Here is a 25,313-nt window from a genome sequence, read left to right as displayed (position 1 = left end):
GCATGACAAAATGTATTATATTGAAAATAGTGGTATTCAAAATGCGCTCAATGCAAATGCTAATATTCCAAAAGACAGAATTGTTTCACATTTAATAATTTAATAAAGAGAGAAATTTATCCTTGAATTTGAGTTTGAATCAGTAAGCAACATTAGAAGTGTGTTTAAATTATAAATAAAAGCAAATATTGAAAAAAAAAAAATGATAATTAAAGTTCAGAATTAGTTATTTAAATTGAAATAAAATAAGCTGTTGAATTTTTAGACGTTGCATTTATATATAGTTTTCTCCTCGCATTATGTCAATACCAAAATATAATCAAATACAAATAGGTTATTGACTTTCCGGATCAGAAAGGACAATTTCTGATTTACAGTACTAGTGACTTTGAGTGAAACGTTCCCCAGTTGATGCAAATAATTGAGTATCGATTATGACAAACATTGCGGGCGGTGTTGGATGAAAAAATTTAGCAATTATGAATAAGCGTTTTTGGTTTTTATAGAAAATCTTTATTTACACTTCAACAATAGTTCAACCCAAAATTTTTGCTTATTGTTCGGTTGCTTCTTCGAAACAGCTAAGATTTAACTTAGCATTCTTGGAAGACAGAAGATGCAACTATCTTTTGCCATTTTACATTCCGATGCGTAAACTTTTTCTCATTGCTTAAACCTTATGATATGGAAGATTCCAATAACAAATACATTTGATATCATTTAATAATGTGAAAGGGAAAATCAGAAAATAATGGCAGTTCAGTTTACAGCTATAACTTAACCTTACATAAATCGTATAGTATTTGACTTCCATTAAAATGCATTTCAGTTCCTGTTGCAGGACTATGATACCTCTCTGATAAGAATGCTGGAAGATACTTGCTGTTGTAGCAATGCATATCTGACAGTAAAGCTGTATGATCGAGTTCAATCAAAAACTATCAAATAATAGTATGCCGTTACGGTATTCCCAATTCTATTATGCAATTAAGCAATGAATTCATCAACTGTTTATTTTCTCACTTACTACATTGTACTACTATTCATCACTCAACAAAGTTTGTTACTTATATTATTTTCGGATATGATTCAAGTAGGAGACAAGAGGAGTTCAGGAGATTTGATAATTTTTAAGGACGATTCATGTAATAATTAAATATTTAATAATAAATAAATATATTATGTAAAATTACTCTTCATTATCTATTTTTTAAAAAATTCACTTACAATTTCTTACTTGTAACTTTACCTTTAGCGTAACTTTCGGAGTTTAAAATATTTTGATTCCTGGCTATTTTGGGAAGTTTTCAAATTCCCGGCATTGATTTTTTAATGAATCTCCTCACCGATTTTACTTATGCAACTCGCTACAAATGCACTGGTAATATAATAATTAGTAATCAGAGATAATTTGATGTGTAGTGCGAGATGACAGTTTTACCCAATAAATTTAATACTTGTTTCAAAATAGAGAATTCCAACTTATCATTGTAAGAAACCAGTAGGTAATGCAGAAATCAAATCAATACTAATCTGTATTAAATGCAAAGGAATGCAACGCAATCATGTATCAAGTAAAGCATTAAAGAAAATTAGGCGGAACACGTAAATGACGTAAGTATCAAGACTGCATACAGTTTTCTTTAATCGTCTGTATTATTTGACTCTTATCTCTTGATCAGTACAATTTCCTAGACTATAAAATGTTACTTGTGATAAGAGCGCAAAAATCAACGAGATCTGTAGTCCTAAATAGCTCGAGCAAAGAAATTACATGTATTTGGCTAAGTAAAGCAGTCCAAAAATGTTACCTATTGAAGATCGCTGTCTGCGTATTGCTGATTTAGATAAGATTTGATAATGTCATCTTGTCAGACGACAATGACTAATTTCCCACCTCTAAGGAAATCATAGTTTTTCTGGTGTAAACAAACAACAATTTAATTGCTAATTTGAGGATTGGTAGTGATATGTTCGGATGAAGAAGAACGTTTGATGGTGGATGTGTTCCGAGGGTATAATTCACTCATTCAACCAGTTCGAAATTTGAACGAAACTCCGATCATTGTTAAAATTGCTTTACAGCTTGCTCTACTGATTAATGTTGTTCGTTTCTGTGATTTGAAAATTTCTTAATCAACGTTCCATTTTTTTTGCGAATTTTTTAAAACGAAATTAGAACTATTTATAGAGAGTACAAATGATGCAATGTGATGGAAGGTTCCTCAAAAAAAAAAATAACATTATTTATACTCTTGTCTACCTGTCATATTGTCATGTAAGATAGATCCAATTATATTTCATTAGTAATGAATGTTTTATCTTTTCAAATTCCATAACATTCCTTATTCAGGATGAAAAAGATCAGATTATGCACACAAATGTTTGGCTTACTTTGGTTAGTTATTAAATGCATCATTTTCAGTTATCTTTCAAGTTAGTTAAGCATTTAATTGTAAATTTTTTGATTCAAGTTGACAATAATTCTCTTTTAAAAAAAAAAAAAATATTTAATCGAATAAACAACTATTCTAAAACCTAAAGATGATAGATTTAGATTACTTAAGAGCGAATGCATAGTAGCAGGCAAATGGTACGTAATAATAAAGTTTCATATAATCAGAAATTTTAGAAGTGGCACGATTTTCAAATGCGTTGGAATCCGGTAGACTACGGTGAAATTCAAAATATTCGAGTTGCACCGGACAAAGTTTGGCTGCCAGATATCGTTTTATTCAATAAGTAAGTTATATGGTGAATAAGAAAGCTACACCGTATAGATGTAGTTATTTAATAAATCTTAAAAAATTTAAAATGTTTTTTCTTCTGAATTATTAGATGTACAAAGTTACTCTCAAGACAAAAAAAAAAAAAAATAAGACCTGAAAGAACCCTAAATAAGACTGTTAATTCCTTTCTGTTCTAACCTTTTATACAAAAAGATAATATTTCGATACTTAATGAAAAATATGGCAGTGATATTGCAGCGCTGATGGAAATTATGAAGTATCATTTATGTGTAATGTTGTGATCAATTACAAAGGTGAAATGCTATGGGTACCACCAGCCATCTACAAAAGTTCTTGTATCATTGATGTTGAATTCTTCCCGTTCGATGAGCAAACATGTCATTTGATTTTTGGATCATGGACGGTAAGCTTTTATACACTTTTAATATTTCATTTTCATTTTTACCTTATTCAGAATTCAAATTTTATCGAATTGACCTCTCCTGAAGCTTTAAGGACTTTTTAAGACTTTGACTGATAGTTGATAAACATTTAATAACATATTAGCCACCGAAGGCTTTACTTTTCACATGGCTTATCGTTTAAGTAGAATATCAGCAATTTTTTAAATTTTTAAGCGTAAAAAAGCTAATTCCTAGGCCTTAAACCTTACTGCTTTCTATAGAATGATAGTCAACAAAAAAATAAGATAAAACATTTTAAAAATATATTTGATAAAAATGAAAAGATTAGGATTAGCCTAATCTTTCTGGCTGGAGACTTTCGATTTATATGTAAACAATCTGTAGTACAATGAAAATGAGATAAAGCTTGAATTCGAGCAAGCGGAATGGGTCGACTTATCTGAATATGCGCCAAGTTCAATTTGGGATGTTATGGATGCGCCTGCCGTTTTAGTCAATAAGCGTTCACGCATCGAATTTCAAGTTAGGATAAGGTAAAATATAAGTTAAAATATAAAATAGCTTAAATTATGGTAATTTAGTCTTTTTTCCTTTTGTTTACTACTCATTAAATATGCTGTTCATGTTATTTGTTCCGTTATTTATTATCATTTTTATCATATTGTTGTATTGTTTTACCAAACTTCTAAAAAGTATTTTTATATAAATTATTTCCAGCTGATGAGCAAATTTGTTTGATTTGATTTTTGATCAAAATAAAAAAGAAACAAGCAATTATTAGATGAAGTGAAACAATAACTTTGAAGCTGTCTCAATATTTTTTAGATTTAAGAAGCTAAAAAAGTTTTGGCAAAATTTTATACCACCACAAATTTGTAGAGTTTTTGGTGTACGTGTTTTCCAGGAGGAAGACTCTATTTTATACTGTTGTGCTGATCATTCCAACTGTATTAATGGCATTTTTAAGTATGGCTGTGTTCTTTCTTCCAACTGACTCAGGTTTTCTCACTTATTTATTTCTGCTTAAAAAGTAAAAAGCGATTCTAATTAAAAACACAACAGGTAGTAATTTGTTTGGCACATATTTCTTTATAAAGCCTATTATATCATCTTTTGCAAATATCCCCAAAAAGTACAATTTTAGGCGAGAAAATGACACTTACTATATCAGTATTACTTTCAATAGTTGTTTTTCTATTGCTTGTCTCCAAAATTTTACCGCCGACCTCATCCACAATCCCACTAATGGCCAAGTATTTACTGCTCACTTTCGTGCTCAATGTTATTACTATACTTGTCACTGTTATTATAATTAACGTTTATTTTCGTGGTCCAACCACTCATCGGATGCCTAAATGGGTACGAACTGTTTTTTTGCAGGTAAACACTTTGCACTATTCATTATATTAATTTTTCAATTCAGTCTAATCCCTTTGATCATTTTCAGAATTTTTTTAGTTTATAATTTATTGTCGAAGATATTATAAAGCATGTCGGAATTTCCATTAAACATATAAAAATTATTGTCTGAATAATTTTAAATAAAAAAAAAAAGACGATTTATGCAATTATTTGTTTGGTTACTATAATTTTAGCAGTTGAAAAGTTGTTTTCTTTTTTGTCTGCAGAATAATAGATTTTATTAAAATTAAAGTTTTATAGGGTTTATTTTATATAAATTAAAGTTTTAAGTGCTCTAAAGTGAGTTAAATTAAGCTTTACGTAAATTACTTGAAAGGAAAAGAATTGATTTGTCGGTATAGCGCACAAAATCAGCTAATTATTGAGTGATTATAATTTATTACTCTCTTTAGATAATGCCTAAATTGCTGTGTATGCAAAGACCAAAACCGTTATTGCGTAACTTTACTCAAAAGAATGGACATCCAATTACCGCCGCATTTCCTGATATCAGTGAATTGAAACTGAATCCATCCATACATCATCCATTATGTCCATCTGCTGATACTGATATTAGGTACGCATTAATGACTTATTATTTATGCTCTTATTTGTCATTTGCGCTTAAAATGTTTTATCTCATTCAGACAGCCGCCAGCAATAGAATTAACTCATGTTGACAGTATAGAGCAGTTGGAAAGAGACCCATCTACAAGTGCTTACTATCCACTCAGTCCAGACGCTTTACGTGCCATTGATGCCATCGAATATATAACAAATCATTTGAAGCAGGATGAGGAATATAAAATGGTCAGATTAATTGTTTGTTAATTTGGCAGATAGACATTCATATCATCACCGGCAGGTAGAGAAAGCAGTCTGATTAGAAGAATCACCAGCACAAGGAGTCACTGTGGCATTATGGAATACACAATGACCACACACTTCTGATCTTAATGAAATTTTCTGCTGACCTCTAATCTATTCATCTAGCACAGCGGTAATGCTGTTTACAGAAAGATAAAAGTATCTTTCTATTAGCAATAAAAACATGGCCTCTTTCTGATTAACATGGTAATACAGATTAAAAACAATTATAGTATCGCGATGACTGGAAATATGTGGCAATGATCATCGACAGACTATTGCTATACGTATTCTTCGGTATTACAGTTGGTGGTACCTGCGGTATATTGTTTTCTGCACCTTATGTCTTTCAAGGCGTTGATCAACGAGCTGAACTACAACGTCTTATTCATTTGTACAAAAATGGTGGCGAAATTTGAAAGTGTCTAGACTTGTTATAAACCGCAGTACTAATCGCTACGTTTAACAAAAAGTTATTGCCTCAGAAAAATACTTCCAGAAGTCGGCAGAAGTAATTTTATATGTTCTCGGGCCATTAGTATTAATCAAAACGAATAATATGAATTAAAATTTCTCGTAAGCAGCGCCCGAAGCAGATTTTTGCTGTTTTCTTAATATTGTTCCTTTCTTCGCATTATATAAAATTTATAAAAATTCTTTTTACACAGTGATTGATTCGAGTTTGGTTAGTTTTCAGGGCTGCCATTCTTTTCCCTAAAGGATAATTTTAGTCTTCTGCAAGAATAATTACTTGAGGAAAAATAACTGAATATGAAAGGAGGGAAAAAGAAAGATAAACATCGATGCTATTTTACCCATTTTTTTTAGGAAATTTAATGACTAGAATATTAGTTAAATAAGAGATCAATAATTAGCTAAGGAAATTTAAAGATTTCAGAAGCTAGCGTTTGTAGTTTGAATTACAGAAATGATAAGTGAAAGATACTTTAGAGACCATTCTATTTTATATTTGGCTGTCGAGTGTCAGTAATAAAATGTATTTAAAAAATTGGAAATAATCACTGAACATCTATGTAAATTTTGGAAACCTTAGACTGATATGGCATGACTATTCGTTTAGGGTTAAAACATTAATCGCCATCAGTGAATGCAAAAAAATGTGGTTTAAAATGTTGAAATTATTTAACTCGTCTAAAAAAATCTACAAAAAAAATTCTTTACCCGCAAAATAAAAAAGAATCTTAGCCTAAACTGTTCAGAAATAAGTTTGAAATGTGATCGTACTGATAGGCAAAGATCATTGACAAAGGATCTCTTCCATAGCAGAAGGATAAGAAAAATACGGAGAGGCCGATCAGCTTTGATACTCATAAAAAATTAAACATCTGTCCAAATTATAGGAATTAATCCTTTAAAATAAAATTTCTTTTGTATCGTTTTTATCAAAATTCGGAAGATAACAGTTTTTTAATTTGGGAGAAAACTTGTTATTTTTAAAATAGTTCATATGGAAATTTTATTGCCTCATTTCATGTAAATAAAGTTTTTAAAGAATGCTTTTCACATCAAAAATGGAGCATTTCAACATCAAACTAGGAAGATCCATTTGGACATATTATCAGTGTCAGTTCGATTATGACAGATACTAATTTCGATGTTACTTTGATGAAAGCTATAATCTGAGTAAGGTTTTTGTTAGCATCATCCAGTTAATTTATTGTGCCCAGAATTAGCAGTAAGAGTGATAAATGACAAAGGGTGTTTTCAGTCCGAAGATCAAGATATCACTTTATCATTTCACAGCCTAGTAATAGTACTAAATCTCTTTTGAAAGGACTTCCCTTCATTTGTGCCCGTTTCGACAAAGTACAAGGAAATTCATAACAGCTGGTCCAACTACCGCTGAATCCTTGCCACCGAAGCCAGCTGTTGCTTTTTCCATCTTCATATGCAAATTTCCGAGTAGTTCAGCGCCCTTTGCCGTTTTCAGCACACACGGTACGCAATCACCAACATGCAAGGGTTTAAAGGCACCAGCGCCACCCTTGACTTCTTTGTATGACATCCATTTGTATTCGAAACCAAGCTGTAATTAAGTTACTCCGGTATATATCATCAACCGCCTAATCCATAACTTTTGAAATTAATTTTATTTTTCTGTACAATCGTGTCGAAAATTAAAATGAAATTAGGCATGTTCCCGGTAAGATTCAACATTGATTATCTAATTTGAGTTCTTTTTTGGATATTCACAGCTCTAACATTTTCGGGCTGCGGGATAACGATCATTTGCATAGACCCGAGTTCTGCGCCTGCATTTTCTTGGCCATTCCAACCAAAACTCGCCAATGTTTTCCCGGCAGGATCCGGATAAGCTCGTCCGAACACCGGTTCACCATGCTTGTACCACAGCGCTACATAGCTATATGTCTCTGAGCCATCATCGTTTTTCAATTTACGACCGCCACCCTGAACGATAATAATTGAATTTTTGTTATAAAAATTAACAGAAGACTGGGAAAAAGAACGAGCAATAAGGAGTCGCTTCATTTAACTTACAGGAATCGGATTCTTCGCTGTCGGAAATGGATCACGGTACTTGAGATCAATCCAAGTGTCTTCATAAATCTTAATACCAGTTGGCGGAGCTTTAATATTTCGAAATAGGACCAACAAATTCTGCAAAATAGGACCAACAAGCATATACTATCAATAAAGGTCATCGGAAAAACCAGGATCTGATGAAATAATTTACGACAACGCAAATTGCTGTCTTTTTTGTCCCTTATAATAAAAGGTCATTGGGACTGGATACACCTAACTATAATTTGCACAATGTGATGATATGAATTTTTCATATGTTTATGATGTTACCTGGATTTCGCCGCCTGCAAGTGTTTCATTCTTACCCTTGTAACCAACATTTGCGACATCTTTGCCCATGTCGATATATCCAAGAAAAGTATTCCCGTCCTTCGTAGGCATCAAAACTGGAGTTGACTGACCGCATCGTACTAATTGCAGCAACTGATCGTTCTCACGATCTTTGTATGGGCGCCATTCATACCAAAAACCACTTTTTTTGAATTGTTCCACAGGATCTTGTTCACTACATGTCAGGATTTGAATTTGCCCACCCAAATCACGAGCACCCGTTAATTCCACCTGCCAAATTCAATTTCAATTTGGACATTCTCTTGCGGAAAAAAACTTAATACCCCTGCAAGTTTCTTCATATGGCTTTTGAAAATTAATCAGTTCCTTTATAATTAGTCAGTTCTGCGAAAAATTCAAAGAAGTCCAAGCTAAATCCTATTGAATATCATTTCAATTCTTCTGCTTCCTAGGGATTAATCATAAAATACGCAAACCTTACTATACGGGAATGAACATTCCACATTTCCATTATTGTTCCAAGCTCGTCCATGAATCGGTTTTCCAAATTTGTACCACAATGCAACATACATATTCTGTTGACCTTTGACTCTAACAGGATTATCTGGAAATGGTGAACCAATTGTATTATACGCCCAAGTATCCTCAAATTCCCTTGTCATCTCTTCAGGAAAACGATCGAACACAGTTTAAACCGTAGACGAGTAATCTGATGCAAACAATGAATATCAATGCAGCACTTTTTGCTTTTATAGATGAATTAACTTGCATTCCTTCCATTAGCATTTTTTGTAAAGAAAATAAGAAAATGGATAGATTTGAATATCAAACATGACTTATGGATTACGGTGTCATCCTTACAATATTGCTGAAATGCTGAAAATCAAGTAGCGCCATGTGATTTCTTTAATCTCTCTGTCCCTCATTTTCTTTTTTTTACCATTTTTTTCCAATCCTCCTAAAAAGATGATTGATTTCCAAAAATTACAGTTTCACAATTTCTTAATTAAGTTTTCAGACAATCACTGTATTCTGACGGGAAACGTAAGAGAAATAGAAGTTTGTCCAACAACACAGACTGATTTATTTAATAATAATATAATCCTTATAATAAATTACTTTTCTTATTGCAAATATTTTCATAGTAGCTTTCAAGAAGGTACGTAGAAATATTCGGTAGCGAAGATGTGTCAACGAGAATAAAATTAGAGACAAACTCGTTCCTTTTCACTTATATAATTATGTGTAACCGTACATTAGTTTCAGTTTCGAAATAAAATTATAGTTTTTTAATTCTTTTGAAATTGTGTAATTCAAATTCTCATTCCATCTAGAAAATAAAATTTCAATTTAAAATGCTTACTGAAAAAGAGGTCCAAAAAATAGCACGAAGAAATCTTCTATATCTCAGACCATGGGAACACTACTTGTTGGAACACTAATATCTAATTCAACTGAATACTACCCTGAAACTGTAAAGATAAGTAAGCTCTTGAGAAATATTTGAAGTTTCCTGAAAGCTTTCCGGTGCAAATGTTCCACAGCAAACATCAATATAGAATAATGGTTGCATTCAGGAATGGATATAGCCAGGCCTAGTAAGGCTGGTACTTCATGGTGAACCTTTAATTCATTCCTTCAGGTCATTTATTGAAGAAGCAAGAAAATATGTCAGATAAGAAGAATGGCCAGAGTGGAGGCGTTATGGCTTCAGAAGATATCTCGAGAGAAAGAGAGAGATGGAGAGATAGAAACAGGACCAGAGCAGAGAGGGGAAAGGGAAACAATCCATGTAGCATGAATTGGTAGTCTCAATAACACCAGAGGAGGTAGTTTTGGTAGATGGGAAGAGGAGGGGAAGTTTGAGACTCGGCTTTGACTGGGTAGAAAGGTAGGTGTTTTATTAAGGGAAGAATGTCGATCTCTTTCATTATGGGAAGAATTTCTTCGAACTTTCCTCACTGTGTGTACTTCTGTTTTCCAGTATTATTTGATTTTTCTGATAGATAATACTGTTATGAAAGGAAGAGGAAGAGGAAGAAGGAAAGAAAGCTCACCTGAAAGCGAAGCCACCGCTAGCACCACAGGTTTACATCTATTTCTTATCCTTTTTAAGGTAAATTTTACACGTCTCTTATGTCTACTGGATGATAACTATGTTAATCACATTATGAGGTTATATATTCATTATCAGCATAATCTCTAACTGACAACATCTTAAAATGAATATCAGCCATAAAAATAAGCCATTTCGGGTAGTTATATAATTTCACGCCACAGTGCAGTAGAAATCGTGTACATATTCTATTTTATTTGTTTATTATTCATTATTATGTCGGTCAGTGCATTTGCAACATTTACTAGTAGATTGAACGGTGTGTTTTCTAGTGGGAAAAGGATATGGACGCGGCAAAAAACTGGAATTTGCTACTTTTAGTAGTGGATCCGTTAAAGTTGGGCAGAAACATGGCGAACAGGTATTCTTTAATTTTACTTTTTAATGAGATTTAGATTGCAATGAAAGTTTTTTTTTTCTTTTTTTCATTATATAAAGATACATGAAGGAGAACAGGAGAAATTGTTGCTGGTCGTCTTAATTTGTTTGGGTGTAAAGATAGTTGAAAGTTTAGCACGAACGAATCAAAGAGTTGGCGCTTAGACCAAACCATGGGAAATTGGGTGAGTCTATTCAACTAATGGCTAATTTCAAGTTGATGCAAGTACCTCCTTCTCTGCAAATTTATTGCTACCATGTGGATGTTTTGAAAATAACTAAGAATGGCAGACTTGTGGTGGAAAACAGGTATTTAAGTTAATTTTTTTTTAATTGATTTTCATTTAACGGAATTGTTCGTTATATAATTTTCTTTCCTGACTTACGTTGTAGCACTACATTAAAAAATTGTTTCAGTTAATGTTTCACATTCAGCAGCAAAATCACTTTTGTTAGAATGCACCACCTATATTTGCTCTTCGTTCGAAAATTTGAAGATTAATATTGGACATCTTTGCTGTCTTCATCGAATTAACTTTTATAAATCATTTGAAAATGAAAGTATTAGGCAGAACATAATGTAAATTGATGGAAGGTGCCTTTTTCACATCTTATCATTTCTTACAAAGTAGAAAATCTTGAATGTTATAGGGATATTTGTCGTGAAATATTTTGGAAAGTCATTTCAAATAATGAGGAAATATTTGGCACTGGGTACTCTCTGGTATATGATGATTGTCACACACTCTACTCGCTTAAGAAGCTGAAGACTGAAAAGCCAACGTTGGAACTTCAATTATTCGTAGAACCAGTACCTTGTTTGAAAGTATGCACTTCGTATTAATTTTGGAAGTCTGAAAGTTGCAGAACTATTTGTATTCTTTAACTATAGACATGTAAAATGTAAGACGTTCGTACCTTGACTTTATTTTTTTGCTGCTGTACGTGCATTTCTTTTTTTTTTATATCATCCGCTGATTTAAAAATTTGATGCTTTCCAGCCACCTTCTGTATCATTTTTGCTCTCTATATCGGCCACTAATTATTTTACTGTCACTATCGATGAGCAGTTACCGAATTTCCGGGCAAGTATGCAGTTTTTAGATTGTTTGGTCAGTCAACAAGTGCGCTGTCCTTGTATGTGAGTCTTCCCCTGTTTGTTATATTTACTTATACACAGTAGATGTCTCTTTAAAATTTCAACTATTAAATTTCTACTTCATCTGTTGCATTTTTGGTGTGCAACTTGTCTTGCAATAGAAGCTACAACTTCTATATTGGTTGTGATTTGTTTTATATAAATTCAGGAGTATGGCTTCAAGTTTTTATCCATTTAATCAATGTATGTATATGAAGCCATGTGAAAGTATTCCATATCAAGTTCTAAATATGGGTCCTGGGATGGAAGCATGGACTGGATTATACGGTGCTGTAAAACGCTGTGAAAAAGGACTCATGTTAAATGTAGATGGTCAGTGAGTATTTGATCTTTTTTAGACAATTCAATGAACACAAGCATTATAGTGGTATTGAATTGTTTGTAATAATAAAGAGTGCTTACTGGATAAATTTTGATTTGCAGATGCATTTATAATAAATTAAAGATAAATTTTGATTTGCAGATGCATTTATAATTATGTATTGATCATTTCAGTGTCCACAAAAGTATTTTATAAAATCGACATTTGGTTAATTGATTTCTATTTGGATGTCTTAAATGAATTTGTGGGACGAAGAAGACCATACGACATCGATACAATAAGTGAGACGTTTGCACTTTCTGCCAATCAAAGGCAGCAGTTGAGTGATGCAATGAAAGGTAAATTTTGACTTTATTTGGATGTGTTTACTTTTCAAACATTTTTTTTTTTTCAGGGAAAATTTAGAGTCACGTGTTCACTAGGTTTTCCTCGTTAGTTGCGGTTAACTTCAAGCCATCATTACCATCAATTTATAGCCGTTTTTTCCTATAACATAGGGTATAATAGGTGGAGGTTTAATTCGTGTTAAACGATTTTTTGGAAATTAGCTGTGATGTTGTCTTGGTGTTGCACTTAGCTTCATGATGAATGAATTAAAGATTCCTACTTTGCTAAATGTTTGAATTACCAATTGTTTTATTGTAACTGATGTCTCTAGGCTTTGTGAGAACAAAAAAATTTTTAGGTTTAACGCTGAAACTGACGTATGATAACAGACATGTCAAGTTTATTGATGTTGGGTTACCTGCACGAACACAAAGGTTGATTTATCTCAGTTTTGTTATGCATTTTATTCCTCATCCATCCTTTCATATATGTTCGTAAAGAAATAATTCAGGATTTTGCATTTTTGCATTTTTTTTAGTTTTTTTTTTGTGAAGAGGGAGGACTACTTCATTTCAGATTTCGAATGAAGCGGAGTGAAGATTTTGTAGAGGAATTGACTGTCGAAGAATATTTCAATCGCTATAAAAGTAGCTTATGTTTTTTAAAACTTCATATTTTGGTAAGATCTAGGTGGGATAACTTTATATCTAGATTAATTTTTGAAGTTATTTTACATTACTCAGTCGTAGTGGTGCTTTTCTTATTTCTTCATTAATTGTCTCAAATTCTGCAGTTTAGATATACGTTTGAAATTTCCCAACCTTCCGGTAGTACACTGTGGCACACTTAAAAGGAAAGACTACTTTCCGATGGAGCTATTGCGATTATCTGACAAAGTGCAACGTGTGAAAAGACGTTTGACACCATTTCAAATCGCAAAACTGATCAGAGTAAGTATAGAGAAATGATCTGTATGTCCAGTATGGATACCGTTTTTTCTTTTTTCAAACATGATCCATCCGAGTAAATTTGATGTTGGAAACACTTTGTGTTTGAAGGAAATGAACTATTTTAGAAAATATATTTAGCTAGATCTCTTAATATATAGTATAGCGAAAGTACTGTAGTAGAGGGAGGCTAACTTAATTGAACAGTTAATGATAACAATGTCGCATTAAATTCAGAGATTATTATTAGCAAGAGAGGAGAATTCGGATAGAGTAATGTAGTTGGGTTCTTCAGTCTAAGATGTATTTCTTCACTTCTTCACTATTATGAAAATTACTCATCATAAAAAGTAAACTTAAAATGTTTTGTGGACTTTTTTATTCATTAGTTATTTCCTTAGTGAATAAAATTTCCTGATATATAAATAAAAAATAAGAAAATTCACTAAAATATACAATGTACATTGTATATTTTTTTGTTCTTTGTTTAAGGGTACGGCATTGAGTCCTTTGGAGAGATTCAAAAAAATTGATTGGTTTCTAAAGGGAATGAGGATATCTACCGATGATGAGTTCATTCGGCAGTTCGGAGTCGTTTTCTCATCAGATAGTAGCGGAGTTCCTGAATCGGTGCAGATCCTTGGTCGAATTTTGCCTTCACCTGTAATCAAATTTAAGGTGTGTTAATTTGGGTATTTTTATCCTTAATTATTCTTGATGTTGAGGATACGTATAGCTGTTTACAGTTTTTCTTTATGCTTCCTTATGGATAATCGCTTGTGAGAGATTCTTTTTCTGTTCGAATTTGTAAGTTTGAACGAGCAGAAGAGGCATGTTAGAAACCAACTGAAATTTTTTCCAAAAAAATAGTGTTTTACCAAAGTTAATGAAAATGAGATGACCTATCATTTATATAAGTATTCTTTATTCTTATAAAGCTTTTGACAGAAAATTGCAGACAATTGAATTACCATCGATGAATGGTTCTTGGCATTTAAAAGGCGATTTTTTTCAAACTGCTAGCAATGTGCATTTCGCAGTTGTATTTGTTGATCAAGCAATTAATATGCGAAATTTTCGGTATTTATTTCACCTTTCAATCAAAACTAGATTGTTTATTCAATAAACAAATAATTCTGGATATCCATGACAATTAAAAATTGCAGAGAACCATTCAATACTTTAATCGGTGCATGCAAACTCTTCGGTATGAAATTTGTGAGGGAAAATTTTGGAGCTGATACTGTTGAAGTATATAAATGGGATACGCGTAGGGAAGAAGCTGACATTTATGTACGTAGTTTCAAAAAAGTGTGTGATGAAATGAGGGAAGAAGCGCTCAAGCCGCTGATGATCTTTATTACTCCGGAAAAGAATGATGACATATATGGTATGTTGATGGTTTTGATTAAATAGCATAGTAATAACACATTTTGATATTGGTGTATTGGTGCAACATTTAACTTCTTTGCAGGGCGAATAAAAGTGACATGTGATAAGGAAGAAGGTGTAGCGTGTCAAGTAATTCTTGTCGAAACATTTCTCAAAATGCTTGGAAATCCAGAGCGTAATGCCGTGTCTCACAATATTTGTTTGAAAATAAACGTTAAATTGGATGGCATTAACAACGAAGTGGCGAGAAATCAGAACTAGTAATAGTATTCCTTACTTTGGCATTTAACTATGAAGGTTGAATACAGGTTAAATACTGGTGCGATTTATAGGGATATTTTAATTCATGTGAAAGTTATTCTGAAAAACAATTTAAGATGTTATATTATCTCGAAGAGTTGAGAATCACAGGAGTTCACACCGTTTCATTTTTCATGTATGAAAAGTATTTTGAGAATCATTACGCGTTTTTTTAGCTGGAAAAAATTTACTGATAAAGAATCTCCAACTCTGTTCATGGGTATCGACGTCACGCATCCGCCTTCAGGTGATACGTCTGCACCGTCAATTGCTTCTATTATTGGATCATTAAATATTAGTGCGACAAAGTATGTTTATTTAAATTATGATTGTTTGCTTTTAGGTAGTTAGGATAAAATTTTTTTAGTATATAGTAGTTTGTTTATTAATATATTTTTTAAGGAAGCCGGTTGCTTTGTACTGTTTTTTTCTTCATAATTATTTTTTAGATATGCAGCATCTTTGAAAATTCAACAACCAGGAGTGGAAGTAATGACGTATGCTGTAGATGCTTTCCGAACATGTATTATAAAGTTTGGGGAACAAGCAGGTTGCAAACCGCAGCATATAGTACTATTTCGGTAAGCTGTTCGAATATTTTGGTCTATTTTAGTATAAATTTTGGTTTTCTCATCTCAGAATAAAAGGGTTTAATAATGTAATACTTTTATAATCTTTAACTTTTCTTTTAGTTCCTTGTGTTCTATTTTTCCTTTTAACAATTAATGACTTATATATAAATATATGAAATATTGCGACTGTTTTTTTTTTTTTTTTACATCGCTTAGAAATTTCTGTTGTTTTATTATTTTCGCACTTTAGTGATGGTGTTTCGGATTCTCAGTTCTTAGATGTCATGAACGATGAGTTATTATGTTTGAAAACAGCAATTTATCAACTCGATCGATGTTATTGTCCAACAGTTTCTTATGTTGTAGTACAAAAAAGGCATCATACTCGTTTTATTGAACCAACGTTGAGAAGGTGGGAAATATTTTATGATGCAGTGAAAGGTGCAAAGCGATTTTAGGATTTGTGCTATAAGTTTCCAGAGCAAATTTAGATGCTAAGGTTATAGCTGTGTGAATTAATAGTATGGGATGAAATCATCCATAATTATTTATTCCTTTGCTTAATTTTCTTCTTAAAGCTTTGAAGTCGTAGTTGGGTTGTCATATGTCCTTTTGCAAACGTAATGGAAACGGATGTCATAGTAGTGCTTTTATAAATTTAATGTTTTCTGAATCGAACAGTTTTGTCAAAAAATGATTTTGTTTAGCTAATTTTACGCCTTTTAAGTTCTTTTTATCCTTCAGAGACAAAGGAAATATACCACCAGGAACAGTCGTTGATAGCACGATAACAAATCCATTGCGGTTTGACTTCTACCTTTGCTCACATCGTGGTGCTATTGTATGTTTCTGATTTCTTCATTAACCGTTTATGTTCCTTTCTAACTTGCCATCAAAGAGCTGGAAGTATTGTTCAAGTAATTGCAACACTTTATTATCTGCTAATGCGATTTAGCAAATTTATTGAATATTTTAAGGCAATGCTTAGATTTTTGTTTTCTAAAAGTTATTGGTATTCCTCTAAGAGGCACTGTGCATTTTAGTTAATAAACTGTATAACATAAAAAGTATACTAATTCAATAATGCATTAATCATAGGTATTTCAGGGAACATCAAGGCCATCTCACTACACTGTTCTCTATGATTCATGGCTTTTATCTGCAGATGAGTGGCAAGTTCGTTCTTAATTTTTTGATAATTACATTTGAAATTACATCTTATGCTAACTACATTTACATCGTCTTCATGAGATTTCTAAAGCTTCAATTTAAAAAACGAAGATAAATCTGTATAGTCTGTACCTTCTTAATATGCTTATAAAAAATTTGTGGATTCCATTAATGATTTATTGCATTCATCTGTCAGCATGATGATCAATGTTTTTTTTTTTTTTTTTTTTGCAGCAAATGATTTATGCTTTATGTCACATATATGCCCGATGCAACAAGTCAGTTTCAATACCAGCCCCTGTTTATTATGCCCACTTAGCTTGCGATCGAGCCAGGCGTCTTTTGAAATATACGTAAGTTTCCCGATTCAAAAGAGCAAATCTTTTTTTTTTTTGATGATTTTTAATGAACAAGAGTTCGTTCAAGCTGTTGCAGTGTTTCAAGAAACCTATATACCTTTTTTACGTAGTGTGCGATTGCTTCTGTACATTGGAAAGAGGTTCACTAGAAGCAGATTCAAATGTTAAATATTGTAGATAAAAGTTGAAGTCAAAAATTACTCTTTGACTTCATAACAGTGTTAACTAATGAAGTCCTTTATCGCTGTGACGATAAAACAAATGCAAATTTTCGGAAATTCAAAAAGTTTTGCATGCTGAATTTAAGATTCTTGCATTTGGAATCCATTCTCTCATGGTATTTCATATAACACTATATTTCTTAGGATTTACACTGTGAGCTGAAAAGATTTCGGTTTTAATTATTTCCGCATTTCAGACGAATAAGTGAACCATTAAGAAGTGAGTCCAATATTCATATCCTTGAACAAAGTTTTGCGCTTAATCCAGATACTCCGAATATGTACTTTATATAACGCTGTACTTATTTAATCAGTGTCGTGTTTTTAAGAATTTGAAATGAATTGCTAAGTAGTTATTTCCCGTTTTAGCCCTCTGTGCTCCATGTTCCAAGGACCAGAAATTTTTTGTTTGAATCCGTTGTGATGGGTGGGGTGTGCAGTAAGAATTCAAAAAATTCTATAATAGGTAGTTAACTGCGAACAGGGATTGATTTAGAGTTCCAAGAAATGTTTTTTACAAATAAGTTCATCTGCAGTAGTTTATTGTACATTGAATAAGATATGTGACTATAAAAATATCAGACAAATTAAGATATATTTTTCTGTTTATAAATTCCTGGTATGATTTTGTTCAAAATAAATTTGTTTTAAAGTCAGAATGCGTCAGTGTATTATAAATTGGACACAAGAATGTATATCGATATTCTGATATGTTTTATTATTTTATTTATTGTTTATTTCAATAAAAGAAATTTTTTATAAACATTTAGTTCTTATTGTTTAAAAGTAGGAGATTTTGCTTTTCGTAAATGGTCACTGATCTCAACTACCTTAATGAATTTATTAAATAAGTTGGTAGAAAGCTGACTTAACCTTCAGTGAGCTTTTTTTGAGAAATATTTTTGAAATCCCGTGCATGATCTTTATTTTGCAGCAACTTATGCGGTGTTCTTATCGAGAGACTGAAATAATTTATAATACGTCCAAATAATCAATTATATCAATAGAAATATTTCTCAAATGATTGATTGATCACATAAAATAAATATAAATGAATGTTGCGATGTCTAATGTAATGGTTCATGTATCAAATCCTCATCTGTGTTTCCCACTACTAGACTTATTTTCAATGGTAAACCAATTCACATGTAAGCATTTTCATTCTGATGGCCAATATTCGAGGGTTAAGCAATGACCAGCTCTTTCTCTACGCAGTTTCCTTTTCTGTTCACATTGCTTGGTAATCAATAGGATTATATTATTTACGTCTTTGTAAATTACTCTATATATAAGGGATTGCCAAGTCCTTTTCTCATTTTTGCTTCTGCTGATCCATAAACGGCAAACAGTTACAACAGTTTTGGTCTACGAAGCATCAAACTGCTCAAATCAAAAGTTCCCATGACATTCATTTGCCAAACTTTCAAGTTTCCCATGATCGAGGAAGTGCCATAGATCATATCATGATGTTCTTTCTAACGGATGAGCAAGAATGGCAAGGTTGACAAGTCATCCGAAATTCACGCATGTCAAACTTCGGATTAAGTCAGTAGCGTTAGCAGAAATTCCATTCTAGAAGCATAAGGAGAAGTCTAACAATGAGTTGCTATAAAAGGTTAGGGGAAAATAACTTTCCAAGCCCACAGCATTGAATATTTGTATTTATTTAGTCAAATTATCAATGAAATTGGAATTATACTTTGTAGGTTCTCGGCAACGTCTTGTTCACTTTTCTTTCTCTAATTAACTATACTTTGCATACTAGCATATTACCGGTACACGAAGTAATTGACTTTTTCATTTCTTTCGTTCCTAGTTCGATATCAGTCGGTAAAAAGTTTTAGTTGGAGGAAATGTAACTCAACGTTCCGGATATTTTCCTGTTTTGTGCGCGACTTAAACTTTTGGTGCTGTCTCTTAACGAGTGCAGTCTGTGAACCTTAGTGAGCAATAACAACAAATATATCGTTATGCGAAGAATATTGATGTTAAATTAAAATGAGACACTTCTATTTACGATTCTTTTAAAGTTCTTCCCGATGGTCGGGTTGATAAAAGCAATGAATTGTAAAGTAGGGGTTAAAACCCTTCTGTTATAAAAGCGTGGAAGAAAAAATTCCTGTTCGAAGTAAGAACACATTGTTCTTTACAGATTTTGCATGAAGCATTTTTATTTAACGGATGCAGAAGAGACGATAAGGATACAGAGAGTCCTGTTGAAGTTCCTCGTTTCAGATAATAGAAGAGAAAATTTAGAAAAATCGATTCTGTCATATTCCTTCTTATCACACTTTTGGGATGTTATTCAACTCTGCTTCACTCGTCCAATGATATTCTGGTGGCCCAGGTGAATAGCATGTGTTGTCTCTAAAGAAGAAACATTACATTTGCAAAGGATATACCGGAATGAGACAACCCTCGCCTCGTATCGAAGACACCATCCGAAGCTTTCCTTGTCGAACTGCTTGTGCCATTAAGTTTAGCTGCATGATATTTTCCTGCAGCTAAATGTGCAGCTAAACGATCCACTTACCCTCTCCGACAAGATATTTTACTTATGGGTCAATTAAGTTATCTATAACTCTCTTCCTGCTTAATTTACTAGGTCACTGTTAGAGCAAAATTGAAATATGAAAAAGAATAATTTAGAATACAACGAAAATGATAGTTGCAAATATGAATTTGAAATCAAAACATAAAAGGTTTCTTGCCTGAGAATACGATCTCCTAAGACCCAATACATCAAGTAGTAGTTGCACATTTCATCGTCACTTGTATTGCCCATCGTAAATTCCTTATCTTCCTTGTTGTTTAGTACACAGCGAGCTGCTACCTGAAAAAATACCCAACTACTACTCATATAATGAGTGAATTGTAATTTTGTTAAGCTGTAAAGAATTTTATAGTTTTTCCGTATTTTTGTTAATGAATGAAAAAGTTTTATTCCATCTTTATTTCCATACTTACAGTTTTTTCCGTACATTCACTGATTTCCTATTACTTTATTTATTCATTGAAATCAAAATTAAGAAATTTGAAAAGCAAAGACACTTTTCACAGAGTTATTAAAAAATTTTAGAAAACTAACCACATCACCTTGCCGAATTGTAATGTTCTTGTTAACCGATTGAAACATTTGCGGAAGTAGCGGACTTCGTTCGCCAATTAACTCCCATACATTCTGACCAAACTCATTCTCGCGTACTACCCATCCGCTAACCTGTGGTAATAATTAATTTTTCACCTCTACGGGAAGACAAATGCATAAATGAATATTTCGAATCCAAAAATTGAGAGAAAAGAAATTTAGTTTAAAAAAGATCCAGGGAACGTGAAATTTTGCTTCCATTATTAGTGTTATTACTGAAACAGGACAAAATTGTGCAAATCTTACGAATTAGTTAATAAATTAACCATTTCGCCATGTCGATGGGTATGTGTGCGGAATGCAAAGGGATGTATTTCAATGTCTTCATCGACTATGCATGCCGTTTCAAATGTTTCTAAATTTGAGTGAGTACATAAATATGCAATGATAAGACAAAGATCGAACTCAAATGTAGAGTTGTGAGAAATGTTCCCGGAATTTAGCAGTACTCTATCGTTTTCTTTTATATTCGAAAGGAAACGGATGACGAAATATGAAGTTTATCAATCCTGATACCTCTCTTGTTCGGAGGTAACTTTCCGCCAGTGACCATCAGCAAGGTGGATGCTCTTTTGGTCAATGGTTCGACTGTCGACTCGATACTTAAACCAGAATAATCAGGTCCGAGTTGTCCCTTATAGTGTACTTGAAGTACAAGATACTGAATATTCGTTTGTCCACCAACCTTGAACCCGACACCTGCAAATTAGTCATTTTCTGCTTCACTTCAACCAATTGCTATTGTATTTAAAAACTTTGCACCAAAGACTGTCATACTAGTTTTTCTCAAATAAAAGCCACTGTATTCTTATTTAGCTGCAAAGCCAAATATTCTTCACAAGGAATTAAGTTCTAACTAAAATTCAAAATTGTTTTTGACCACTTCCTGAATCCCTCTTATCTGATGGAACATCCAAAAAGTAACTATGTTCTATCCAGGTAATCTAATCAATAAGCCATTACTGACAGTACTTTTTAGTTCAGAACTTCTCTGCACAGAAAGTGTTCCCAAAAAGCATTCTAACAGATATCAAATTATTGACTTCCATAACAGATCTCCCTCAGTTTTATTGTCATTAATTCTTGGTGGAAGCTATCGTAGCTCGTTTAGCTCAGGTGAAAACATTATTGTCAAATCGTACAAGGTTATTCATATAATATCTAAATTAATTTTGTTCTACGAGTCAAACTTTTATCCAATTAATTTCCTCTCCAGTAACGTATATCTCAGTGTCAGTATGCAGTCATACCAGAATTTAACTTAATTTTTCACATAAGCAAATGGATGAGTTTGAGTTTATGAGTTAAACCTTCCGGAAGGTGCAATTCAGGTGCGTTCCTACCCCACGCATACAGTATGCTCGGTTGATCGTTACATATTGGTGCTCGTTCAAAGTGTGGGCCAGCCACTGTCATATCTCCACAATCCCTGAAATGTTGTCATATTTCATTAGGAATCCAAATTGGTCATGCAAAATGATAAGGTATGGTTTGTTTCGATGATTTGTTTCAAGGATGTATGCTGTGGCCATAGAGTTACTATTAAAAAAACTGACCAAATGACCTGGTCACTTCCTGGCCCACTGCATCCAAACAGTAACATATGATGAGCTTTTTGCATCGTTGCAAAAGGTTTATATCCAACTGAAAATAATGTGGTTAGATTGATTTCATTTACTTTTAAAAGGCTATTTACATAAAAGTGTATCAAAATTTTGATTAATTCAAGTTTCCCGCATAAGATTTAAAACTCAATGAATTTATACATATAAAATGTACTGACCAATGTAATGTTCCGTATTAGAATCGAGTGGCATAGCTGTACATAAGTAAGAATCATTCTGAAAAAAAAAAAATAGTTAAGTTAAATGATTCATAAATTCTCAATTGGTAAATGGTTAGCTCTAGTGTATATCGGGAAAATATTGCTTTGACTGTCTCTCAATATTTCTCACATACTCACATCTGTACATTTTTTAGCTCTCTGTAAGCCCTAATTTCTTGGTCAGTTCCATTGATGCATCTTAACTCTTTATTTTCATTGTTCCATAGATTCACTTAAAAACACAAACATTATAAAGAATTTCCCTGTTCAAGATTCACTTGGAACTCTTTTATTAGTAGAAACGGCTAGTATGTTTTGCTTCTTTCTCCCTTAACAATTTTCTGACATCAAAAGAGAATCTCAATTTAATTAAAAAGTTTCTCAAGCACTTTCAAATATATTAAGTTGACCGATAAAATTACCACTGACATCTTATGAAATAAAACTTCTTGCAAAAAATGCCGTTATAGAATTCGCTTTTACATCAAGAAGTATCTTAGCAAATAAAATAAATATGAATTAAATAGTTGGGAAAAAAAAAATTTTTTTAATCGATTTTTTAAGGCCAATTTTTGAAATACAAATAAGAATAACATAATAATTAGAAAATGAAGAGTGATAACAATTGAAGAGTCGTTGTTCAGTTTCAAAACAATACATTCAAGATGAGATCAAGTCAAAAATACATAGCATTTGTCGATTACTGTATAAAACAAATTTTACTTACCATAACTGGTTCAGCCCCTGACATTCGTAGCTCGGTGACTTCATTAGCTTTCGTTATTTGATAAATATTTAATGATAATAATGAAAGAAACAAAAATGAGAGTTTCTTGCAGCCTAAGGCCAACATTTTGCTTACCACTGAATTCCTAACGATCAATATTGTGGTTGGCCAGGGAGGGGGAGGCGTATTTACCATAACTTCAATGGCTATTGGTGTTGCTGCTGCTGTTGCTGGGCTTTTGACTATTGATTTGTACAGGCTGAGCCTTAATTCTGCCATATTGTTTCAAGGATTGGATGGATATGATTGATCGAGAAAGACTTTATTATTAGCGAAACTTTTATTGCATGTTTTATCACTTTGTTATTGTCCTCAATATAATACCTTGGAATGACTTTCGGAATGATCCTTGTTGATTATGAAGTTTACATCTTTCTGGATTGCTTTTAAATTTCTATTCTATCCACCCAGAGTTGTAAAAATCACTTTACATTTTTTATGCCTAAAATGAAAAATAAATTCAGAATGATTCATCAATCAATAAATAAGACAGAAATTCTCCATCTTGTATCTATCTTATGCTGTGCTTTAAAAAACTTAATGAATAATCTAAGCAAAAGGATTGAATTAATTGCTGCAATGAGCTTCAATTTTGCTGTCTTGCAATGGTAGATTGATAAAATTTTCAAATGAATGCATGCATTTTGGATAATTTTGGATAATCAAATATTATATCAATACCAACATTCTTGAGATCTGCATATGCCTTATCAATAAAATGAGTACAAATTCAAAAGTGTTCGTGAATTGTGGGAGTAAAATGGAAAGGTATGTAGCTTTGGCAAAGGCCAGCAATAGAGTTGTGTAAGGTGGCCCAGTAAATGCAAGCAAATATATTTCCTTAAAAATGAAAGTAGTATTACAGAATAATGGAAACTTATTGGGTATTATTTTATTGCTTTACTCATTAAAATAAAAACATTGCCATTAGATTTGATGGTATACCAACGGAAGAAAGAGGAAAGTAACTTCTTGTTTGTTACATCCACATTTTCATTTTCTAATTCGCTAAGGAATTTGAATTTCATTCCCTTTCTTCTTAATTATCAGACTTTATTAATTGTCTTCTCACAAAGTTTTAGTTTCAAAATTTTTTGAGTGCGTTCTTGGCTAGTGCAATTATTTACAAATCATTTGCTTTCCTGTTTAATGACTATTTATGGACCAAAAGTCTCATATAATGCTATTTTTTTTTCAAACTCTTTGAAATTTTAAAAATAGAGTTTTTAAAACTTTTGTAAACCAGGAATTTTTCAAAAGCATTACAGTTTTTTAAAGTTATAAACCTCTCAAGTAATTTTGACAACCATCTAATCTTAGCAGTCATTATCTACCGTTGAAGTTCATTAACTATCATGAAAATTGAGAATTATCAAGGAGTAATGAATGACACTTTATTTTTCTTTCTAAAATATTCCTATCTTGAATTTCAAGAAACAATTATGACTGAATTCTCAAGTTAAGTTCACTTATAGTTCATCTGAAGCACAAATTCACATTCAGTTTCATGCAACTTTGTCATATTAGCTAGCGGTCATATTTCTCTTAAAATTTCAATTCTTTTCCTGTTACTTTATCTGTGCAAATAGTAAAAGAATAAATTTATACACAAATAGGGATTTCTCTACAAATCGTTTTGTATTCTTTTTATCTTCCCTTGTTGAATGACAGACATATCAACAATATATACTTTTGAATAAAAAATGAAGGTTCAGAGCCATGCTGTCTTTTCTCCTTTTATCTAAATCTAAATTGAAGATTTTTGCATTGTGAATTTTCAGATTTACTTTCCAATATTTCTGAATGACAAGATTAGGCACAAATCAAAAATAACTGATAGGAATGCCACACATGTTTATGAACTTTTGTTAAATAACAGAAAGAAAATAAGAATATCGATGAATTAAAGGTAAGTGCAAACTAACCTATTCCTTCAGATTTCATATCAGTATTCACATAAAGAATATATACCACTAATAAAAGACATTTTCCGCTACGGCCTCATCACACAA

The 25,313-nt window shown here is 32.2% G+C and overlaps 4 protein-coding genes across 5 annotated transcripts; 2 read left to right on the top strand and 2 right to left on the bottom strand.

Moving 5' to 3' along the window:
- Positions 1–994: 994 nt before the first annotated feature.
- Positions 995–5,841, top strand: Bma-unc-29 (nicotinic acetylcholine receptor beta-1 chain precursor, putative; the record flags this gene model as incomplete). The annotated part of the gene is made up of 11 exons (XM_043081042.1): positions 995–1,058; positions 1,958–2,106; positions 2,354–2,398; positions 2,633–2,742; positions 2,988–3,153; positions 3,539–3,687; positions 4,059–4,153; positions 4,299–4,534; positions 4,969–5,132; positions 5,203–5,365; positions 5,656–5,841. 11 exons carry the CDS (start codon positions 995–997, stop codon positions 5,839–5,841), a joined length of 1,527 nt encoding a protein of 508 aa, XP_042936976.1.
- A 1,385-nt stretch (positions 5,842–7,226) lies between these two features.
- Positions 7,227–8,940, bottom strand: Bm7438 (the record flags this gene model as incomplete). Of its 2 annotated transcripts, none has more annotated exons than XM_001898589.2 (5): positions 7,227–7,469; positions 7,646–7,852; positions 7,943–8,062; positions 8,258–8,548; positions 8,755–8,940. In XM_001898589.2, the coding sequence occupies 5 exons, from the start codon at positions 8,938–8,940 to the stop codon at positions 7,227–7,229; spliced, it is 1,047 nt and encodes a 348-aa protein (XP_001898624.1). The 2 variants fall into 2 exon arrangements, with proteins under 2 accessions (XP_001898624.1, XP_042936975.1); XM_043081041.1 differs by having other exon boundaries at positions 8,755–8,850.
- A 1,355-nt stretch (positions 8,941–10,295) lies between these two features.
- Bma-rde-1 (Piwi domain containing protein) lies at positions 10,296–17,835 on the top strand (the record flags this gene model as incomplete). Its single annotated transcript, XM_043081040.1, has 21 exons — positions 10,296–10,365; positions 10,667–10,755; positions 10,909–11,081; positions 11,424–11,598; positions 11,774–11,913; positions 12,080–12,243; positions 12,427–12,591; positions 12,939–13,014; positions 13,157–13,227; positions 13,379–13,530; positions 14,020–14,205; positions 14,486–14,607; positions 14,694–14,917; positions 15,002–15,179; positions 15,396–15,527; positions 15,669–15,800; positions 16,042–16,203; positions 16,536–16,632; positions 16,899–16,967; positions 17,196–17,314; positions 17,739–17,835. The coding sequence occupies 21 exons, from the start codon at positions 10,296–10,298 to the stop codon at positions 17,833–17,835; spliced, it is 2,793 nt and encodes a 930-aa protein (XP_042936974.1).
- Positions 17,836–19,826: 1,991 nt separating this feature from the next.
- On the bottom strand, positions 19,827–23,520 carry Bma-pghm-1 (Copper type II ascorbate-dependent monooxygenase, C-terminal domain containing protein; the record flags this gene model as incomplete). Its single annotated transcript, XM_043081039.1, has 9 exons — positions 19,827–19,908; positions 20,283–20,374; positions 20,630–20,761; positions 20,956–21,044; positions 21,206–21,388; positions 22,000–22,118; positions 22,246–22,333; positions 22,473–22,530; positions 23,242–23,520. 9 exons carry the CDS (start codon positions 23,518–23,520, stop codon positions 19,827–19,829), a joined length of 1,122 nt encoding a protein of 373 aa, XP_042936973.1.
- Between the last annotated feature and the right edge of the window lie 1,793 nt (positions 23,521–25,313).

The sequence above is a fragment of the Brugia malayi genome (assembly GCF_000002995.4).
Source record: "Brugia malayi strain FR3 genome assembly, contig: Bm_v4_Chr3_scaffold_001, whole genome shotgun sequence".
NCBI lineage: Eukaryota > Metazoa > Nematoda > Chromadorea > Rhabditida > Onchocercidae > Brugia > Brugia malayi.
The sequence above is the reverse complement of the archived record's forward strand: the minus strand, read 5'-3'. Positions and strand labels throughout refer to the sequence as shown.